At 43.4% G+C, this 22,346-nt stretch overlaps 1 protein-coding gene across 1 annotated transcript in view; it reads right to left on the reverse strand.

Moving 5' to 3' along the window:
- Window positions 1–22,046: 22,046 nt before the first annotated feature.
- LOC131937049 (glutamate receptor 2) overlaps window positions 22,047–22,346 on the reverse strand; it is a 138,545-nt gene continuing 138,245 nt past the window's right edge. Inside the window, exon 20 of the mRNA XM_059294236.1 lies at window positions 22,047–22,191. Within this exon, the coding sequence (XP_059150219.1) occupies window positions 22,099–22,191 (93 nt within the window). The 3' untranslated portion in view covers window positions 22,047–22,098. The remainder of the gene's footprint in view (window positions 22,192–22,346) is intronic.

Here is a 22,346-nt window from a genome sequence, read left to right on the forward strand (position 1 = left end):
CTTACGCTTTGTAAGTTGGGTTTTGTTATTTTCTAAATTAAATATTTTATCTCGTTTAACCTAGTGTTCTGCCACAACTGTGTTCGCTTATTAAAGGTTGTATGCAGATTGGATGAGTTGTTAACTTCAATAGTATCACTAGTTTTCCCTAGACATCGAAATCGAGCCCTAGTGTGTTGTTGAGTTAGTGTTCATTCATTTAGGCTGTAAGTCATTTGCATATAACCCCAAAAAAAGAATCCGGGGACGTTCACCTTCAATCTGGCTGGTAGATAGGTGTCCGTTACAAAGTGGGGTCTCGCCGAGATTTAATCTGTCGTTCCAGTTGTTGGTTATATCAGTTAAACACTAAGTTTAGTTTGATTTAGTTGTTTTTCTATCCAGTGGCGCCGTGGTATTACAACGCGCGCAAGGCTAGAGGTATCTAGGTCAAAAGCCAGACGTGTCACGATAAGAGGTCAAGTACACGGCCCAACGCTCCGTGTTAATTTAGAGAATCTAGGCTTGTTGTGATTTTGAAGTTAGTGTTATGGAATCTTTTTTGGCTAATCCCACTGTTGAGGAGGTAGAGAAGTTGAGTAGAAAAGTTTTGATTAGTGTTGTTAAGGAATTGAAATTGGATTATTCTGTTACGCAGAAATCAGAGGTGTTGAGAGATAAAATTGTTGTTCATTTTATTAATGAAGGTGTATTTGATGAAAGTTTGTTGGCTGGGGTGATACTCCGCGAGGAGAAACCTCTAGAGAAGGTAGAATTAGAAGCTAGAATTGCTTTAGAGAAACAGGAGTTAGAGGCTAAAATTGCTTTAGATAAGAGGAGGTTGGAATTAGAGTTTGGTCAAGTTAGTGATGTCACTTCTCTGGTAGATCCAAAAAAGTTGTCGGTGGGGCAAGTGATTGCCAAATTTGGGAAGTTAGTTCCTAAATTTGATGAAACAGATTTGGTTGTTTTTTTTAACTCATTTGAGAGTTTAGCGAAGACATGTGAATGGCCCGAAACTTCCATTACTGCTTTATTGAGCACGGTCCTTACAGGGAAAGCTGCAAAAACATACCAGGCACTCTCTCACGACGTTCAAAATAACTATAGTTTGGTCAAGACTGCCATTTTGAAGGCCTACGAACTGACGCCCGAGGCCTATCGGATGAAATTCCGAGCACTCCGCAAATTACCCACTCAATCATATGTGGAATTTCTCTTTGAAAAAGAGAAAATTTTCTCAAGGTGGCTACACTCTGAGGAAGTTTCTGAGTTTGAGAAGCTCAGGTCACTTATCTTAAGGGAAGAATTCCTAAAGTCCCTGCCTGAAGACATACGACTACACATACTGGATAACAAGATAATTGACATCCAGAAGGCTGCTGAGTCGGCTGACACATATATGTTGGTGCATAAGAAACCACCAGTGTCAGGAAACCACCTCAATCCCGTGCTTCCCCTTTTTGGCAGCAATCCTCCTGTTGGCCAACACTTGAAGGCATCACAGTCCAGAGAGAAACCAAGATCAACTCTCAATCGTCGAGCAGTATGCCAGTTCTGCAAAAGACCTGGTCACCATGTTAAGGACTGTTACAGACGTCTTCAATTTAACAGAGAGGTGGTGCGTACTTCTGCGCACTATGCTCTATCCCCTCAAGCAACCGGTTCAAATATGAACTCTAGAATTCCAAGGGACGCTAACCCTAAGTGTCCGCAAGAAGGCAGTCAAGTCTCCACACATTATGTGCAGTCACATTTTGATTGTTCACGCCACCATCCAGTTTCTTCCGAGTCTACCGATCTCGAGGGATCGAGAAAAGTTGATTTTTCATCTTTCATTACAGAGGCTGTCATTAGCAAACCAGGTGATCCGTTGTCTCAGCGGAATATCACCGTCCTAAGAGACACAGGAGCGTCACAGTCACTTCTTCTGAAAAGTTCAATGGACATTACACCTGAGACGAACACAGGAAATGTTTCCATTATCCAGGGAGTGGGGACAAAATCTACTGTAGTCCCTCTACACAAGTTTTCCCTGAAACATCATCTCGTCGAAGGCGAAGTCATTTTAGGTGTGATAGATAGTATTCCTGTCCCAGGAGTACACCTACTTCTAGGGAATGACCTTGCGGGAAGCAAAGTATACCCCTGTACGGTTCCAAACCCTTTGTCAACAGTCCCAGATAATGATAATGAACTGTATCCTGCATGTGTGGTGATAAGAAGCCAGACCAAACAATTGGCTGACACAACGTCTGAACCACACCTACCATCATCGTCAAGAAATTCGACTCCCAAACTGGAGTCTATGCTTCCAGAGAACACAAGCCTGGGCTTACCCCTGAGGATATCTCAGGAAGACATCATTAAAGCTCAACAAGTCGACGCGGAACTCAAAGCAATGGTCGAAAAATCTCTCTCATCTGACGATGGAGAATATTTCTCCGAGAACGGCCTCTTCTTTCGTCGCTCTGTACCAGTGGATGCCTCACCAGCCGAACCATGGTTGGGTAAAAACCAGCTGTGGGTCCCTCCACCTTATCGGCATGAAATACTTAAGCTGGCACATGACCATCCAATGTCAGCGCACCCAGGAGTCACTAAAACAGTGGCGAAGATCAAAGAACTGTTCTTTTGGCCCAAAATGAGAAATGATGTGTCGCGTTACTGCAAAAGTTGCACGAACTGTCAGTTGGCCGGAAAGCCAAACCAGAAAATTCCTAAGGCCCCTTTGAGTCCGATTCCTGTATTAGAAGAACCCTTTTCTAAAATCGTCATGGACTGTGTAGGTCCCTTGCCTAAAACCAAGGCGGGCAACGAGTACCTACTTACCTTTATGTAATCAAGTACCCGTTTTCCCGAGGCGTTCCCCTTACGGAACATTAAGGCAAAGACTGTAGTCAGGGCCATGACCCGGTTCTTCACTACCTTTGGATTACCTAGAATCGTTCAAACAGATCAAGGCAGCAACTTCACCAGTCACCATTTTCAGGAAGCGCTAGCCAAGCTAGGCGTTACCCACATCACCAGCTCAGCCTACCACCCTCAGTCTCAAGGCGTACTTGAGAGGTTCCACCAGACCCTAAAATCCATGCTAAGAACATTCGCTAAAAGTAACACCCAATGGGATGAGACTGTTCCAGGGATTATTTTCGCCGCGAGGGACTGTGTCCAGGAAGCTTTAGGTTACTCTCCTTTTCAGCTTGTGTTTGGACATTCTGTCCGTGGTCCCCTGAAGCTGATCCACGAGCGTTGGACAGGTACCAGTGATCATCCAGTGGAAAACTTTGACGATTTTCACGTTCGACTGAAAGCCGTGTGCGAAATGGCTCACAAGAACTTAAGAAAGGCCCAAGTGAGAATGAAAGGACTGTATGATAAGAGTTCTCGTAAACGAACATTCAATCCAGGCGAGAAAGTTCTTGTGCTAGTGCCTAATCTGAACAATGCGTTATCCTTAAGATATTGTGGACCCTTTACTGTGCATTCAAAATTAAGTGATTTGAACTATGTTGTCAATACGCCTGACAGAAGAAAGAAACAGACAGTGTATCATGTTAACTCACTGAAAAAGTATTATGATAATTGTAACAATTTTCATTCCACAGCTAAAATTACTTTACCTGTATGTTCAAATGTTTCTGATGATGTGATACATGATAAATTGAAACCCCCAAAATTGGTAAATTCTTCCTTTTTAGATCATCTAAATGACCACCTTATGCATTTGTCCACAGAGGAAAGCCATAAATTGTCTCAATTATTTGAGACATTTCCCTCTATTTTTGGGGATGTCCCCAAAGAAGCGAAGGTACCACCTCATGATGTAGACGTAGGTGACGCAAAACCCATCAAACAACACCCCTATAGAGTTAATCCGGAAAAAGCTGCTTTGATAAAAGATGAAATTGATTATATGCTCAAGAATGATATCAGTGAACCCAGTTTCAGCACTTGGAGTTCCCCATGTCTCTTAGTCCCGAAAGACGGTGGATCTTTCAGGTTTGTGACCGACTTTAGGAAGGTAAATGCGCTCACCAAAGCTGATTCCTATCCTTTACCTCGAATAGAAGACGTTATTGATAAAGTTGGTCAAGCTAAGATAATTTCCAAAATTGATTTACTTTCAGGATACTGGCAAATCCCATTATCTGACCGTGCAAAAGAAATATCTGCTTTTGTAACCCCTAATGGTTTTTATAGATACAAACGTATGCCCTTTGGTATGCGAAATGCTGGTCAAACTTTCCAGCGGGTCATTAACTCTGTCATTGCTGACATAGACCAATGTGAGGCATACATAGATGATATAGTTGTATTTTCTAATACTTTTGAAGAACATATTGTTCAGTTGACTAACCTTTTTAGAAAATTGTCTGAAGTTAATTTTACTGTAAACCTGCATAAAAGTGATTTCTGTAAAGGTTCAATTACCTATTTGGGTTATCAAGTGGGAACGAACCAAGTTCGGCCCATTGAGGCTAAAGTAGATGCTATTGTAAGGTTGCCTCCACCCAAAAATTGTAAAGAAATCAAAAAGTTCCTTGGGATGGCTGGTTACTATAGGCGGTTCTGTCAAAACTTTTCAGCTGTTGCTGAACCTCTTACTGCATTATTGAAAAAGGGTGTTGAGTTTGAATGGTCAAATAAATGTCATGAAGCTTTTTTAACCATTAAGTCATTTTTATCTAATGCTCCTGTTATGGCTGCCCCAGATTTCAGCAAGCCCTTTAAACTTGCCATTGATGCTAGCAACTTAGCCATTGGTTCAGTCCTATTTCAAGAAGACAACATGGGGATTGACCATCCCATTGCTTTTTTTTCCAGGAAGTTAAATGAGAACCAAAAGAATTACTCTACTATTGAAAAAGAAGCTTTAGCTTTGGTTTTGTCCTTACAACATTTTGAAGTCTATGTCTCTTCTTCAACCAATCCAGTCAGAGTGTTTTCTGACCATGATCCCCTGAAATTTACCTCTAAGTTAGGACAGAAGAATCAAAGAATATTGAGATGGTGTTTATATTTCCAAAATTTTAATCTGGAAATTTCACACATTAAGGGTAGTGATAATGTTGTGGCTGATTGTTTGTCAAGGATGTAAAATCTTATTACACACATTGATCTTGTGACATGTTTTGTGGTTCATAAGGACCATACACAAGTTTTGTTTAGGTGAGACTCACATGAATGTGAGTGGTATGAGTTTTGAATTTTTTCAAAATGACAATCATGTTGCATATTTTGTTTATTTGTAGGTGAACCTTAATTAAAGGTGGTTTTTGATTATATGTAATCTTTTATGATATTATGTCTCACATGACTCAGTTGATATTGTAGCTAGTCATTGAAATAAAGGTCTTACCCTGGCGGGTTTACCACTTTTAATATCCACATGGAAATATTGTAATACCCCTATTCTGAGGGATTTTGATGTATAATTAGTTTTTGAAGGGTTACTCCCCTTTCACGAATTGTAAAAGTTTGAGTTACTTCCCTTTTATGTTCAGGGATATTTTCATCTGGTATTAAGGTTTTGATTGGCTACATTTGTAAAACATTTTTTTATTTCATTGCCAGATTGGTTCCTTATGTATGTTTTTGGTGGAACCTATCTGTCACTTCCAAAAAGGGAGGGGATGTGACCTACTTAGGTCCAGTAATGTTTTATTTTGACATTGTGTTAGTACCATTTATGGATTGATGGTGCAACTACCGGGTTTTTTCCACTGTCTTTTTAAGAGTGTCTAAGACGTGGAAATTTTCCATCAAGATCTGATTGATTAATTCAGATCAGCTAACCACCCCATAGCTCAGTGGCTAGGATCTCGGCGCGCCACGGCGGCGGCCGAGGTTCGATTACTCGGTGAGAAGCTGAGTATAGTATATGGTGTCTAGTAGTTTAGTGGCTTAGATTCCTCGGTTCGGAGCCGAGTAGGGTGTCACTGTTACGCAGTGACCTGGATCGCTAGATCTCAGTACCCTCAGTACCCTCAGGTTGGCCCGTGTGGCCTGGATCGCTAGATCCCTGGATCACGCTCGCCCAAGGTGGCGTAGATCCCATTATTCTCTCACAGATGGCAGTAGACCTTGATCAGGCAGTCCACCTTGATCAAGCAGTCCATCCTGACCATGCCGTCTATTTTGTCTGGCAATAGATTCTGACCATTTGAACGTGAGAGAGCTTAAGTCCTGAGTGTGCTATGCATTCCTAAGTTGTTAAAGTGTTCTAATATTATATTACTTGTCGCCAAGTGATTTCTTGATGCTATAGCAGTGTTATGTGACCTGTGGCTATTTTTATACAGTGTTAGAATCTGTGATAGTATTTTTTCTTACGCTTTGTAAGTTGGGTTTTGTTATTTTCTAAATTAAATATTTTATCTCGTTTAACCTAGTGTTCTGCCACAACTGTGTTCGCTTATTAAAGGTTGTATGCAGATTGGATGAGTTGTTAACTTCAATAGTATCACTAGTTTTCCCTAGACATCGAAATCGAACCCTAGTGTGTTTTTGAGTTAGTGTTCATTCATTTAGGCTGTAAGTCATTTGCATATAACCCCAAAAAAAGAATCCAGGGACGTTCACCTTCTATCTGGCTGGTAGATAGGTGTCCGTTACATTACCACCTGTAGACTAACCACCTGTAGACTAACCACCTGTAGGCTAACCACCTCTGGACGAACCACCTGTAGACTAACCACCTGTAGACTAACCACCTGAAGACTAACCACCTGTAGGCTAACCACCTCTGGACGAACCACCTGTAGACTAACCACCTGTAGACTAACCACCTGAAGACTAACCACCTGTAGACTAACCACCTCTGGACGAACCACCTGTAGACTAACCACCTGTAGACTAACCACCTGTAGACTAGCCACCTGTAGGCTAACCACCTCTGGACGAACCACCTGTAGACTAACCACTTGTAGACTAACCACCTGAAGACTAACCACCTGTTGACTAACCACCTGTAGACTAACCACCTGTAGACGAACCACCTGTAGACTAACCACCTGTAGACTAACCACCTGTAGACGAACCACCTGTAGACGAACCACCTGTAGACGAACCACCTGTAGACTAACCACCTGTAGACTAACCACCTGTAGACTAACCACCTGTTGACTAACCACCTATGGACAAACCACCTGTAGACTAACCACCTGTAGACTTACCACCTGTAGACGAACCACCTGTAGGCTAACCACCTATGGACGAACCACCTGTAGACTAACCACCTGTAGACGAACCACCTGTAGACTAACCACCTATGGACGAACCACCTGTAGACTAACCACCTGTAGACGAACCACCTGTAGGCTAACCACCTGTAGACTAACCACCTGTAGACTAACCACCTGTTGACTAACCACCTATGGACGAACCACCTGTAGACTAACCACCTGTAGACTAACCACCTGTAGACGAACCACCTGTAGGCTAACCACCTATGGACGAACCACCTGTAGACTAACCACCTGTAGACTAACCACCTGTAGACTAACCACCTCTGGACGAACCACCTGTAGACTAACCACCTGTAGACTAACCACCTGAAGACTAACCACCTATGGACGAACCACCTGTAGACTAACCACCTGTAGACTAACCACCTGTAGACTAGCCACCTGTAGGCTAACCACCTCTGGACGAACCACCTGTAGACTAACCACCTGTAGACTAACCACCTGAAGACTAACCACCTGTTGACTAACCACCTGTAGACTAACCACCTGTAGACGAACCACCTGTAGACTAACCACCTGTAGACGAACCACCTGTAGACTAACCACCTGTAGACTAACCACCTGTAGACTAACCACCTGTAGACGAACCACCTGTAGACGAACCACCTGTAGACTAACCACCTGTAGACTAACCACCTGTAGACTAACCACCTGTTGACTAACCACCTATGGACGAACCACCTGTAGACTAACCACCTGTAGACTAACCACCTGTAGACGAACCACCTGTAGGCTAACCACCTATGGACGAACCACCTGTAGACTAACCACCTGTAGACGAACCACCTGTAGACTAACCACCTATGGACGAACCACCTGTAGGCTAACCACCTGTAGACGAACCACCTGTAGGCTAACCACCTGTAGACTAACCACCTGTAGACTAACCACCTGTAGGCTAACCACCTATGGACGAACCACCTGTAGACTAACCACCTGTAGACGAACCACCTGTAGACTAACCACCTATGGACGAACCACCTGTAGACTAACCACCTGTAGACGAACCACCTATAGACTAACCACCTCTGGACGAACCACCTATGGACGAACCACCTTTTATTCAACTAATTACATATCGTAGTTTCACGGAAGGTCACCCAGCAAGGTCACATGTGAAGGTCATCAATGAACACACCGCTACCAACACCGATACGTCGCACCACAGCTCTTATCGTCTGCTCACTCCACTTCCGGGTTCAACATGGCGCCGTTTCCTTGTTGTGATATTCTATTTCTGGTTCCAGCCTATGTTAAGTTCCGTTTAGTGACCGTTACTTGATCTGATTGTTGGGGGTAGCCACACAATGGTATGGGATGGGGTGGTAGCCACACAATGGTAGTGGATGGGGTGGTAGCCACACAATGGTAGGGGATGGGGTGGTAGCCACACAATGGTAGGGGATGGGGTGGTAGCCACACAATGGTAGGGGATGGGGTGGTAGCCACACAATGGTAGGGGATGGGGTGGTAGCCACACAATGGTAGGGGATGGGGTGGTAGCCACACAATGGTAGGGGATGGGGTGGTAGCCACACAATGGTAGGGGATGGGGTGGTAGCCACACAATGGTATTGGATGGGGTGGTAGCCACACAATGGCTGGGGATGGGGTGGTAGCCACACAATGGCTGGGACTGGGTGAGATACAGTTTTTTTTAAACAATTGCAGTGTTCACAGAAATTGTTACTTCGAGGCCAAAGCTAGACAAGTGTACAGAATTTGGTCCTGGAAAATGTGGATCAGTTTTGGACGTAAGGATCCACTAGTCTACACGGCACCGTTAAAATGGCCCTGGTAACTTTGGTCCTTAATTTTCCTTAACTTAATGCTTAGACCAATCAACTTTGGTCCTTAATTTTCCTTAATTTAATGCTTAGACTAATCAACTTCACACAGCCCTGACACACATTATATCTCATAGATGTAAAACTAAAATGTGTTTTCATATTTTAAAAAATCTGTGTCTCTAATATATAAAGTTCAATTCTGTATGTTTTTATTTTTTTATTTTTTTTATTTGAATACTTTTAAAGTTTTATAAAGTTTATAAAGAAAAGCGTGGGTCTCTTCCTAAACATTAGTAAAGGTATCCAATAGATACTAAAGTGACCCACGCTTTTCTTTATAGTAATTTAAATAGTAGTGTATAATTTATTTTCTACTTTTTAGTGCATTATTACATAAAAGCTTGTTATTAAAACGGTTTTTATGAATTTTTTTTCCAGTTCTTTACCTGTTTTATTTACAATAGTTACATGACTAAAAACCATTGTCAAGTTTATAGCTAAAGTTTCAGTAAAATATTATGGGATGGCGTAGTCTAGTGGTAAAGAACTAGACTGCTGACCCGACTAACAATCATCGCGCGCCTATTGAACGCGATGACGCGCTTTTGACGTAGAGCCCCCCCCCCCCCCCCCCCCCCTCGCTCCTCGCCCAACACGGCCGTGATGACGCGTGTGGATAGAACTGCCTACTAATTCGGTCCAAATTTTAATTAATTCATAAAAAATTAATTAGGCATCCAATTAAGTCAAATTTAATGTCATAATGCATTGTCTTCATGTCTTGACCCACGTACCAATTACGAACCGTATCTGTCAGAAGTGTCCAAATTTTCGCTCGGGCGTTTCGATCTAGACATACGACAGACAGAGGAAGTGAGTTAAATAAAAGCTTGTAAAAATTAAATAGATTTTCTGTTTAGACCATTTTAACAACATTTATATACAATGTTTATACAGGGTGGAAATAAATAGTAAGTAGGCCTATGTGCTAGTGAAAACTTCAAAGTCGAGTGAGAGGATGGGTCATGGGGACAAAAGCATTGAATTGGGGGGGGGGGGGGTATGTGAGGGTTCTGGTTCAGTGATTTGTATCTTAACAATGTTTATAGATTGTGTGAATGCTGAGTATGGGGTGGGGGTGGGTAGGGGTGAAGCAAGCGAGGTCCGGACGTCGTGATTTCATCTCAAGTTTCAAATTCTGTTTGTATTTTTGTGTTAAGAGCTATGATCATCCTTTATTTCTATGTACTCAGATGTACTGTAGGTGTCAGAATTTATTTTTGTAAATTTAAAAAAAAAAAGACACATTTTCGACAGATTGTGAACCCCTGCACTTTTCTGATCAAACGTGTGTTTCAAACGTACTTGTTATAGGCATACATGTAACTTAAATTCAAAGAAGCGTTGTCCCTTTACATTTTGATATACTTATCAAGTATGTTCTTTCATCAGACATTTTTTGGTGATGTTTTGAAAATGTACAAAATTTGTGTTTTTTACTTACCTTTTCAATTTTTTCAAGAAGTGAGAAAATCCAATTTCAATGCAATTAATTTAAACGAGCCGACCCGCTGCGTATCATACGCCGCTATTTAGTTGTTTTTTTTCTACTTTTCAGTAATTTATAATTTGTGAATTCGACAGTACCAATGCTGCCACTGAAAATATTTGCTTAAAAACACTAACCCCCCCCCCCCCCCCCCCCCCCAACGTGAAAGCAGCCTCCTCTTAGTTAATTCCTCTAAGTTTAAAATCGTTTCAAACTAAATTATCTGCCCCTAATAGCCGTCACCAAACCCGTCTCTATAATTGTAAAATGTAAACAGCGTGAACCACAGCTCACCAGACCATGTGAGGGGGTGGGGTGGTAGCGATAGAGAGGAAGAGAGGGGACTGTAAGGCGCGCTTGCAGCTTGTTTTCTAACGGCTCCCAGAAGAGAATTATATATATACGAGCCGACCCGCTGCGTATAATACGCCGCTATTTAGTTGTTTTTTCTACTTTTCAGTAATTTATAATTTGTGAATTCGACAGTACCAATGCTGCCATTGAAAATATTTGCTACCGACACTACCCCCCCCCCCCCCCCACGTGAAAGCAGCCTCCTCTTAGTTACCTCCTCTAAGTTTAAAATCGTTTCAAACTAAATTATCTGTCCCTAATAGCCGTCACCAAACCCGTCTCTGTGATTGTAAAATGTAAACAGAGTGAACACCGCTCACCAGATCATGTGGGGGTGGGGTGGGGGTGGTAGTGATAGTGATAGAGAGGAAGAGAGGGGACTGCAAAGGCGCGCTTGCAGCTTGTTTTCTAACTGATCCCAGAAGAGAATTATATATATAGATAGATGATGTACTTGCTTTTGAGGTTCGAAAAAAATTGAATCTGTTCTCTCTGTATGTGTGTTTGTGTTGAGTTCAAAAGATTGTGTTTGTGACATATACTTTTACAGATATAACCTCTCAAACATGGCACTTTTTAGGGTGTTGGAAAAAACTAATTTTTAGAACGTCATAACTTTCTTACTACTTGAGAAATTTGAACAAATTTAGTGCACACTATCTTAGAATCATGAGTTCTGGACTATCCTGTCAGCGCTATTGTGCATAATTTCTTTAAACAGTGCGATAGACTATGGATAAGTAAGTTTACTATAGTCTTTAACTGAATCGAATCCGGGCGTCCTCCGGTGCCCCGACAGGGTGCTATTAGTTGAATCAGGCGGTCCCGCCGGCCGGGTGCGATTTAGCGACCCCGTACTAGACTGTAAGCACTATATGTTTATGTTTGCATTTAAGTTTTTGTTTATGTTCGCGTTTACTTTTGCATTATTTTGAGTTATTTTTTGCATTTATGTTTTCGTTTGTGTTTCTATTTGTATTTTTCTTTGTGCTTGTGTTTGCGTTTGTATTTTCGTTTGTATTTGCGTTTGTGTTTGCTTTTTGCTTGTTTTCTTTGTGTTTGTTGTTCGGTTTGTGTTTGCGTTAACATTGGCGTTTGTGATTCTTTTTCTTTTTTTGTGTTAGTGTTTGCATTTGCTTTTTACAAGCTTTTACTTAACTCAGTTCCTCTGTCGTCAGTCTGTCATCAGTATGACTAAATCGAAACGGCCGAGCGAAATCGCAGGCACTTCTCACTTACTTAGTATTATTTATTTTTTACTTTTTAGTGCATTATTACATAAAAGCTTGTTATAAGAACGTTTTTTATGAAACAATTTCCTTGATGCTTGTTTGTTTGTGTTTGCGTTCATGTTTGTATTTGCGTTTCCTTTCCTTTTTGTGTTTGTAGGCCTATTTCTTTGGGTTTGCGTTTGTGTTTGTGTTTTGTTTGCGTTTTTTGTGTGTTTTGGTTTTGGTAGGTTGTGGATTGAGTAAATTCGGATAGTAATATATATTTACTAAACCAGTGCAATGCCGGATAGCATATATGCTGAATAATAAACACACGTCATGGTCCTTTACAGATAAGTTTTTCACAGAGGCTAGTGCAGGGCCTGGCCGGGACGGCTAGAGTTTTACAAACGTAGGAAAATACTCTCAGTACTGCGTTCCGATTTGAGATTGACGGTTACAAATTGAGGCAAGTTAAAATTTGGTTCTAACTTCTTCCAATGATGAGCACAAGCCGATGTAGGCGGGTGTGCAATAATCTATTAAAATATTTGGGTTGGGAATAAAATGTTGTTTGTCTGAGGGTCAAAAAACGAATGAAGAAAATAGAATTGATGATCGCTGGCTGACGAGAGTTTGTGTTTACCCCCAAATCCCCTCCATCAGGGCTTACATAGAGCAGTGGCCCGGGGAGGGGCTGTTCGCGTGTTAGGACAAATATTGGTTGGCTCGCTAGGGTGCTTCAGTTTTTGTGGAGGGGGGGGGGGGGCGTTTGGTGCCGCTCTAACCTGACGGAATCTTTGCGGGGAAATTCGAGAAGTTCTTTCACTCAACATTTGTTTCACTCAACATTTGTTTCACTCAACATTTCTTTCACTCAACATTTGTTTCACTCAACATTTGTTTCACTCAACATTTGTTTCACTCAACATTTCTTTCACTCAACATTTCTTTCACTCAACATTTCTTTCACTCAACATTTCTTTCACTCAACATTTCTTTCACTCAACATTTGTTTCACTCAACATTTCTTTCACTCAACATTTCTTTCACTCAACATTTCTTTCACTCAACATTTGCTTCACTCAACATTTGTTTCACTCAACATTTGTTTCACTCAACAATTATTTCACTCAACATTTGTTTCACTCAACATTTGTTTCACTCAACATTTGTTTCACTCAACATTTCTTTCACTCAACATTTCTTTCACTCAACATTTGTTTCACTCAACATTTATTTCACTCAACATTTGTTTCACTCAACATTTGTTTCACTCAACATTTCTTTCACTCAACATTTGTTTCACTCAACATTTCTTTCAATCAACATTTCTTTCACTCAACATTTCTTTCACTCAACATTTCTTTCACTCAACATTTCTTTCACTCAACATTTCTTTCACTCAACATTTGTTTCACTCAACATTTGTTTCACTCAACATTTGTTTCACTCAACATTTGTTTCACTCAACATTTGTTTCACTCAACATTTCTTTCAATCAACATTTCTTTCACTCAACATTTCTTTCACTCAACATTTCTTTCACTCAACATTTCTTCACTCAACATTTCTTTCACTCAACATTTCTTTCATTCAACATTTGTTTCACTCAACATTTCTTTCACTCAACATTTCTTTCACTCAACATTTCTTTCTGGATTTGTCAAGTTCTGACGACAGTTGTTTGATCATTGCCCAAAGATCATTGCCCAAGATCATTGCCCAAAGATCATTGCCCAAAGATCATTGCCCAAAGATCATTGCCCAAAGATCATTGCCCAAAGATCATTGCCCAAAGATCATTGCCCAAAGATCATTGCCCAAAGATTATTCTCTTCACCCGTTTATTCACTCAAGTTTTGCTCTAGAATATATTCTCAATGCGGACTAAGTCATTTACAACACAGAAGCTAGGAGCGTAGTGTACTTTACTTACATTTTGTTCTCTCATATTGCTCCAAATTAAAGCTATTAAAAACGACTGCTGCTGTAAATGTTTTGGGTAAGCCTGCATTGTTTTTTCTTAGAATTAATTAACGCTGCTCTCAAACTGAAAAAAAAAAAAAAAACAGCCCAAACCACCAGCAAAAATAAACATACAACCCAAACAAATAAGGAAAGAAACAGGGGCGGAACTACAGTGCCGCCAGACCCCGCAATGCGGGGGGGCCCACGCCGTTTAGGGGGCCCACAGCCGCCCATACTCTTTTTTAATAGTTAAAACAAATTAATGTTCTTGCATTTTTGACCTGATGGTTGTTTTGAAAAAAGAATACTGTAGCTGCGGTTGGATTATCTTTATTCTATTGACACCATCCCACGCTCTTGTATATTCTTTTTCCTACAATCAAACACACGTTGTTGTCGGCAAAATTCTTTAGAAAAAACGTCCATTGCGCGAGAGGCCGCTAGATATTAAGACGGCTTTTTGAGACCATCCCACATTCGGTACTGATGGATAAAAGCGCTTTGTTGGCCCTTTTAAGTTCCTTTCTCAAACCTCCCATCCCACTCTTAGCCTTACAAGAAGCGAATAGATAGCACCTCAACAACTAAGCTGGCTCGTCTCGGCGGTAGTGTTGACAATCTAGCGCTCCAACAACTAAGATCCAAGAAATAAAAGTGCCGACATTGTTTACGCTTAATAACCATTGTTCTGGAAAACAAGGCAAACGTCTAAAATAAATACACGATTAATATATATATATATATTAGTTTCGCCACTGGCACCTTATATATATATATATATATATATATATATATATATATATATATATATATATATATATATATATATATATATATATATATATATATATATATATATATATATACATATATGGGGGGCCCAAAAATGTTTTTTGCGGGGTGGCCCAATTTTTCTAGTTCCGCCACTGGAAAGAAATGAGACGGTAGCTAAGGTTTTAAGGTTAGAGGCGTTTGCTTTAGTCGTGGGTAGCTAAGGTTTTAAGGCTAGAGGCGTTTGCTTTAGTCGTGGGTAGCTAAGGTTTTAAGGCTAGAGGCGTTTGCTTTAGTCGTGGGTAGCTAAGGTTTTAAGGTTAGAGGCGTTTGCTTTAGTCGTGGGATATGGTGTGCCCCTACATTTGATAGGATCGGGATTACATGTGTGTTAATATATGTGCTATTGACATCAGATGTGTTGTGATATCAAATGTGTTCATCTGAAGTGTGTTGATATAACATGTGTTCATCTGATGTGTGTTGATATTCCTAGACCAGTCCAACACACCCTCCCTAGACCAGTCCAACACACCCTCCCTAGACCAGTCCAACACCCCCCCCCCTAGACCAGTCCAACACACCCTCCCTAGACCAGTCCAACACCCCCCCCCCCCTAGACCAGTCCAACACACCCTCCCTAGACCAGTCCAACACACCCTCCCTAGACCAGTCCAACACCCCCCCCCCCCTAGACCAGTCCAACACACCCTCCCTAGATCAACACACCCCCCCTAGACCAGTCCAACACACCCTCCCTAGACCAGTCCAACACACCCTCCCTAGACCAGTCCAACACACCCTCCCTAGACCAGTCCAACACACCCCCCCTAGACCAGTCCAACACACCCTCCCTAGACCAGTCCAACACACCCCCCCTAGACCAGTCCAACACAACCTCCCTAGATCAACACACCCTCCCTAGACCAGTCCAACACAACCTCCCTAGACCAGTCCAACACAACCTCCCTAGACCAGTCCAACACACCCTCCCTAGATCAACACACCCTCCCTAGACCAGTCCAACACATCCTCCCTAGATCAACACACCCTCCCTAGACCAGTCCAACACAACCTCCCTACACCAGTCCAACACACCCTCCCTAGATCAACACACCCTCCCTAGACCAGTCCAACACATCCTCCCTAGACCAGTCCAACACACCCTCCCTAGATCAACACACCCTCCCTAGATCAACACACCCTCCCTAGACCAGTCCAACACACCCTCCCTAGACCAGTCCAACACACCCTCCCTAGATCAACACACCCTCCCTAGACCAGTCCAACACACCCTCCCTAGACCAGTCCAACACACCCTCCCTAGACCAGTCCAACACACCCTCCCTAGATCAACACACCCTCCCTAGATCAACACACCCTCCCTAGACCAGTCCAACACATCCTCCCTAGACCAGTCCAACACATCCTCCCTAGACGAGTCCAACACACCCTCCCTAGACCAGTCCAACACACCCTCCCTAGACCAGTCCAACACACCCTCCCTAGACCAGTCCAACACACCCTCCCTAGACCAGTCCAACACACCCTCCCTAGACCAGTCCAACACACCCTCCCTAGACCAGTCCAACACACCCTCCCTAGATCAACACACCCTCCCTAGACCAGTCCAACACACCCTCCCTAGACCAGTCCAACACACCCTCCCTAGACCAGTCCAACACACCCTCCCTAGACCAGTCCAACACACCCTCCCTAGACCAGTCCAACACACCCTCCCTAGACCAGTCCAACACACCCTCCCTAGATCAACACACCCTCCCTAGACCAGTCCAACACATCCTCCCTAGACCAGTCCAACACAACCTCCCTAGATCAACACACCCTCCCTAGACCAGTCCAACACAACCTCCCTAGACCAGTCCAACACAACCTCCCTACACCAGTCCAACACACCCTCCCTAGATCAACACACCCTCCCTAGACCAGTCCAACACACCCTCCCTAGACCAGTCCAACACACCCTCCATACACCAGTCCAACACACCCTCCCTAGACCAGTCCAACACACCCTCCCTAGACCAGTCCAACACACCCTCCCTAGATCAACACACCCTCCCTAGATCAACACACCCTCCCTAGACCAGTCCAACACACCCTCCCTAGACCAGTCCAACACACCCTCCCTAGACCAGTCCAACACACCCTCCCTAGACTAGTCCAACACACCCTCCCTAGACCAGTCCAACACACCCTCCCTAGATCAACACACCCTCCCTAGATCAACACACCCTCCCTAGATCAACACACCCTCCCTAGACCAGTCCAACACACCCTCCCTAGACCAGTCCAACACACCCTCCCTAGATCAACACACCCTCCCTAGACCAGTCCAACACATCCTCCCTAGACGAGTCCAACACACCCTCCCTAGACCAGTCCAACACACCCCCCCTAGACCAGTCCAACACAACCTCCCTAGATCAACACACCCTCCCTAGACCAGTCCAACACAACCTCCCTAGATCAACACACCCTCCCTAGACCAGTCCAACACAACCTCCCTAGACCAGTCCAACACAACCTCCCTACACCAGTCCAACACACCCTCCCTAGATCAACACACCCTCCCTAGACCAGTCCAACACACCCTCCCTAGACCAGTCCAACACACCCTCCATACACCAGTCCAACACACCCTCCCTAGACCAGTCCAACACACCCTCCCTAGACCAGTCCAACACACCCTCCCTAGATCAACACACCCTCCCTAGATCAACACACCCTCCCTAGACCAGTCCAACACATCCTCCCTAGACCAGTCCAACACACCCTCCCTAGACCAGTCCAACACACCCTCCCCCTAGACCAGTCCAACACACCCTCCCTAGACCAGTCCAACACACCCTCCCTAGACCAGTCCAACACACCCTCCCTAGACCAGTCCAACACACCCTCCCTAGATCAGTCCAACACACCCTCCCTAGATCAACACACCCTCCCTAGACCAGTCCAACACACCCTCCCTAGACCAGTCCAACACATCCTCCCTAGATCAACACACCCTCCCTAGACCAGTCCAACACAACCTCCCTACACCAGTCCAACACACCCTCCCTAGATCAACACACCCTCCCTAGACCAGTCCAACACATCCTCCCTAGACCAGTCCAACACACCCTCCCTAGATCAACACACCCTCCCTAGATCAACACACCCTCCCTAGACCAGTCCAACACACCCTCCCTAGACCAGTCCAACACACCCTCCCTAGATCAACACACCCTCCCTAGACCAGTCCAACACACCCTCTCTAGACCAGTCCAACACACCCTCCCTAGATCAACACACCCTCCCTAGACCAGTCCAACACATCCTCCCTAGACCAGTCCAACACACCTACCCTAGATCAACACACCCTCCCTAGATCAACACATTTTCCCTAGACCAGACCAACACACCCTCCCTAGACCAGACCAACACACCCTCCCTAGACCAGTCCAACACACCCTCCCTAGATCAACACACCCTCCCTAGATCAACACACCCTCCCTAGACCAGTCCAACACACCCTCCCTAGATCAACACACCCTCCCTAGACCAGTCCAACACACCTACCCTAGATCAACACACCCTCCCTAGACCAGACCAACACAACCTCCCTAGACCAGTCCAACACACCCTCCCTAGACCAGTCCAACACACCCTCCCTAGACCAGTCCAACACACCCTCTCTAGATCAACACACCCTCCCTAGATCAACACAACCTCCCTACACCAGTCCAACACCCTCCCAACTCGTGAGTTGAAGACTAGTAGTGTGAAAAAAACATTGATTTCACTCGAAATATTTACATTTTGTTTTTATATACTAGGATGTGGGCTGGGGGTGGTGGTGGGTGGGGGAGGGTGTGTGTTTGGGGGGGGGGTCATGACTTGATCTGATGCAAATTTGATTTTGTTAGTTCCAGCACTAGTGTAGCTAAGCTAATGCTCCTCGGGTCAAAGGTTAACAGACAGGGAGGGGGGGGGGGCACACGAGAACTACAGCCATAAGATTTGATGAGGGGGGGGGGGGAAGTGGTGGACTCAACAAATAGTCGAACAATTCTGGTTTTATTCATGTCTGACCATTTTCTTTTAGAGGATAAAATTTGGGGGGAGAAGGGGAGGTGTTCCCTGGGGTAGGAATGGAGGAATGGAGGTGTGGAGGTGGAGGTGGAGGAGTGGAGGTGGAGGTGGATTACACCAGAGCAAAAAGAGAAGTACAAGCTGACTCCCCCCCCCCCCCCCCCCCCGCGTGCCAGTGACAGTGTTAGACGGCCCAAATATTATTTCCCATTGGCGAGGGGGTAACGCTTAACTGTTTGTGACAGGCATTGATTTTTTTCTTTGCTGGCACGCCCTCACCCGTGTACCCATAATTCCTTGCTGGCTTGTGTCCCCCACCCTCACTGGCTTCCTCCCCCACCCCCCGGTTTTCCTTAAGGACACGAGAGAAGAGTGGTGTTAGGTGGCCGACAGTGGTGAGTGTGTGGGGAGCTGGGGTAGCTCGTTTTACTTACAGTACAATGGGATATACATACTCTCACACACACACACACACACACATATATATATATATATATATATATATATATATATATATATATATATATATATATATATATATATATATATATATATATATCTATGTGTGTGTGTGTGTGTGTGTGTGTGTGAAAACCAAACTTGATCAAACACTATTCAATTGGTCACAGAAATTTCGACACATAACACAGCCTACATTTGACGATTTCTTGCGTCTACAAGACATCTGTCCTCATTAAAGTTTGATTAGACAGACGTATCATTCGCGTCCCCACCCCCACCCCATCCCCTCCACGAACATCCGGGTCAATTAAAAAATTCACGAGTTAGACTTTGCCCGCCTAGCACCGAAACAAAATACTTTTTTAAATGTATTTACAAGGTACACAGATACACAGGGCATACATATATAGAAGGCATACATATATAGAAGGCATACAGATATAGAAGGCAGACAGATATAGAAGGCAGACAGATATAGAAGGCAGGCAGATATAGAAGGCAGACATATATAGAAGGCAGACAGATATAGAAGGCAGACAGATATAGAAGGCATACAGATATAGAAGGCAGACAGATATAGATGGCAGACAGATATAGAAGGCAGACAGATATAGAAGGCAGGCAGATATAGAAGGCAGGCAGATATAGAAGGCAGGCAGATACACAAGGCAGACAGATATAGAAGTCAGACAGATATAGATGGCAGACAGATATAGAAGGCAGACAGATATAGAAGGCAGACAGATATAGAAGGCATACAGATATAGAAGGCAGGCAGATATAGAAGGCAGACAGATATAGAAGGCAGACAGATATAGAAGGCAGGCACAGTGGCGTAGCGAGGTCGGGTGTCACCAGGTGCGGCACTTAATGGTGTCACCCCCCCCAGAGGCATAGAGACCCTTCCCAGGGACAAAGTTTCAAATTTTCGATTTGCAACCCCCCCCCCTCAAACTTTCGATTTGCACCCCCCCCCCTCAAGTTTTCGATTTGCACCCCTACCCCCCTCAAACTTTCGATTTGCACCCCCCCCTCGAGTTTTTCTCTATATATTTTGCTATTTTTTGCCTTGGTGTCACCCCCCTAAATGGTGTCACCCGGTGCGGTCCGCACCCCCACCCCCCCTCCCCTCGCTACGCCCCTGGGGCAGGCATATACACAGGGTACGGAGATCAAATCCATGTAAATGGTGAACTAAAACGTCACTTGATAAACACAGTCACGTGATAAGTTTTTTTATGTTCACATGACTGACACACAGACAAGTCTTGGATAATAAATATATTTATTGGTCGTTTATATCACAACAATATCTCAAATACATATACTGGTTTTTACATTTTGCTGAGGGAAGTAGTTACAAAAAATAATTTTTATATTAAAGTAAAACATGTTTCATACTGAATTCGCTTGACATATGAATATCAATTACGGCAAGAAATGTTAGTTAAATTATTCATTGCATAACAGTTGTGTGGATTGTCATGTAGGTTGTGCATGGATGTTGATATGTAGGTTGATACGAAGTTTGATATGGGGGTTGATATGGAATTTGATATGTAGGTTGATATGTAGGTTGATACGAAGTTTGAAATGGAATATGGGAGTTGATATGTAGGTTGATATGAATGACATGAATGTTGAATGACATGAATGTTGAATGACATGACAGGTTATACACGTGGATATTTAAAAGAATGAAAACAATGAGTTACAGTGTACAGCCCAACATATACACATTTAAACATCATTTAGATTACATACATGTCCCAGCAAGTAGAAATTTTAAACATCATGACATCATGATGTCATGACATCATGACATCATGATAAGGGCAATTATAAAATGTTGAGTTTGTTGTTTTCCAATCATGTTTGAAGGAGATCGAATGTTACTGAGGTGTCGCTTTCAGATCATCGAACAGTTAGCTGATGCACTCAATACTGACAGTGGTTTTTGATGGTGACATCTCATGTTTTTCCTGGTGCACTAAAGCTGACATTCTCTAGTGCACTAACATTTAAGCTGACATTCTCTGGTGCACTGACATTAAAGCTGACATTCTCTAGTGCACTAACATTAAAGCTGACATTCCCTAGTGCACGAACATTTAAGCTGACCTTTCACAGATAAATCAAGTGGGTACTTCAAATATAAAATCCCGTTATAATATTTGGAATGCTATTTATAAATGTTAGTAAACAAACTGTTAGGCTTTAACCCACTTCATTTCACAATCATTCAACTTGTGAACCACTTAATACAGCCATCATTCAACTTGTGAACCACTTCATTTCACCGACATTCAACTTGTGAACCACTTCATTTCACCATCATTCAAATTGTAAACCACTTAATGCAGCCATCATTCAACTTGTGAACCACTTCATTTCACCATCATTCAACTTGTGAGCAACAAATGAACGCTACTGTGGAGGTAAGCAACACACATAGTCGATGTATATAGGGCTATTTTTAGATGACCCGGCGTGCACTTAAGACACAAGATTCTGTCACACTGTCGTCACAAGATTTCGTCACACTGTCGTCACAAGATTTCGTCACACTGTCGTCACAAGATTTCGTCACACTGTCGTCACAAGATTTCGTCACACTGTCGTCACAAGATTTCGTCACACTGTCGTCACAAGATTTCGTCACACTGTCGTCACAAGATTTCATCACGGTGTCTGCATTTATGCTGGTCTAGTTCCTGCGACAGTTCGTGCGGAATGGCCGTGTCCAATGAAGCGTAGCGGCACTGCGGATAGCAGAAAAATTGTGAGAATAGCAACCCCCTCATACTCTACAGCTGATGAACTAAGTAAGAATTGTGAGAATAGCAAGCCCCACCCCCTCTCATACTCTACGGCTGAGTGATGAACTAAGTAAGAATTGTGAGAATAGCAAGCCCCA

The sequence above is a fragment of the Physella acuta genome, unplaced genomic scaffold (assembly GCF_028476545.2).
Source record: "Physella acuta isolate Inbredline_101_S28 unplaced genomic scaffold, ASM2847654v3 ptg000017l, whole genome shotgun sequence".
Lineage (NCBI taxonomy): Eukaryota > Metazoa > Mollusca > Gastropoda > Physidae > Physella > Physella acuta.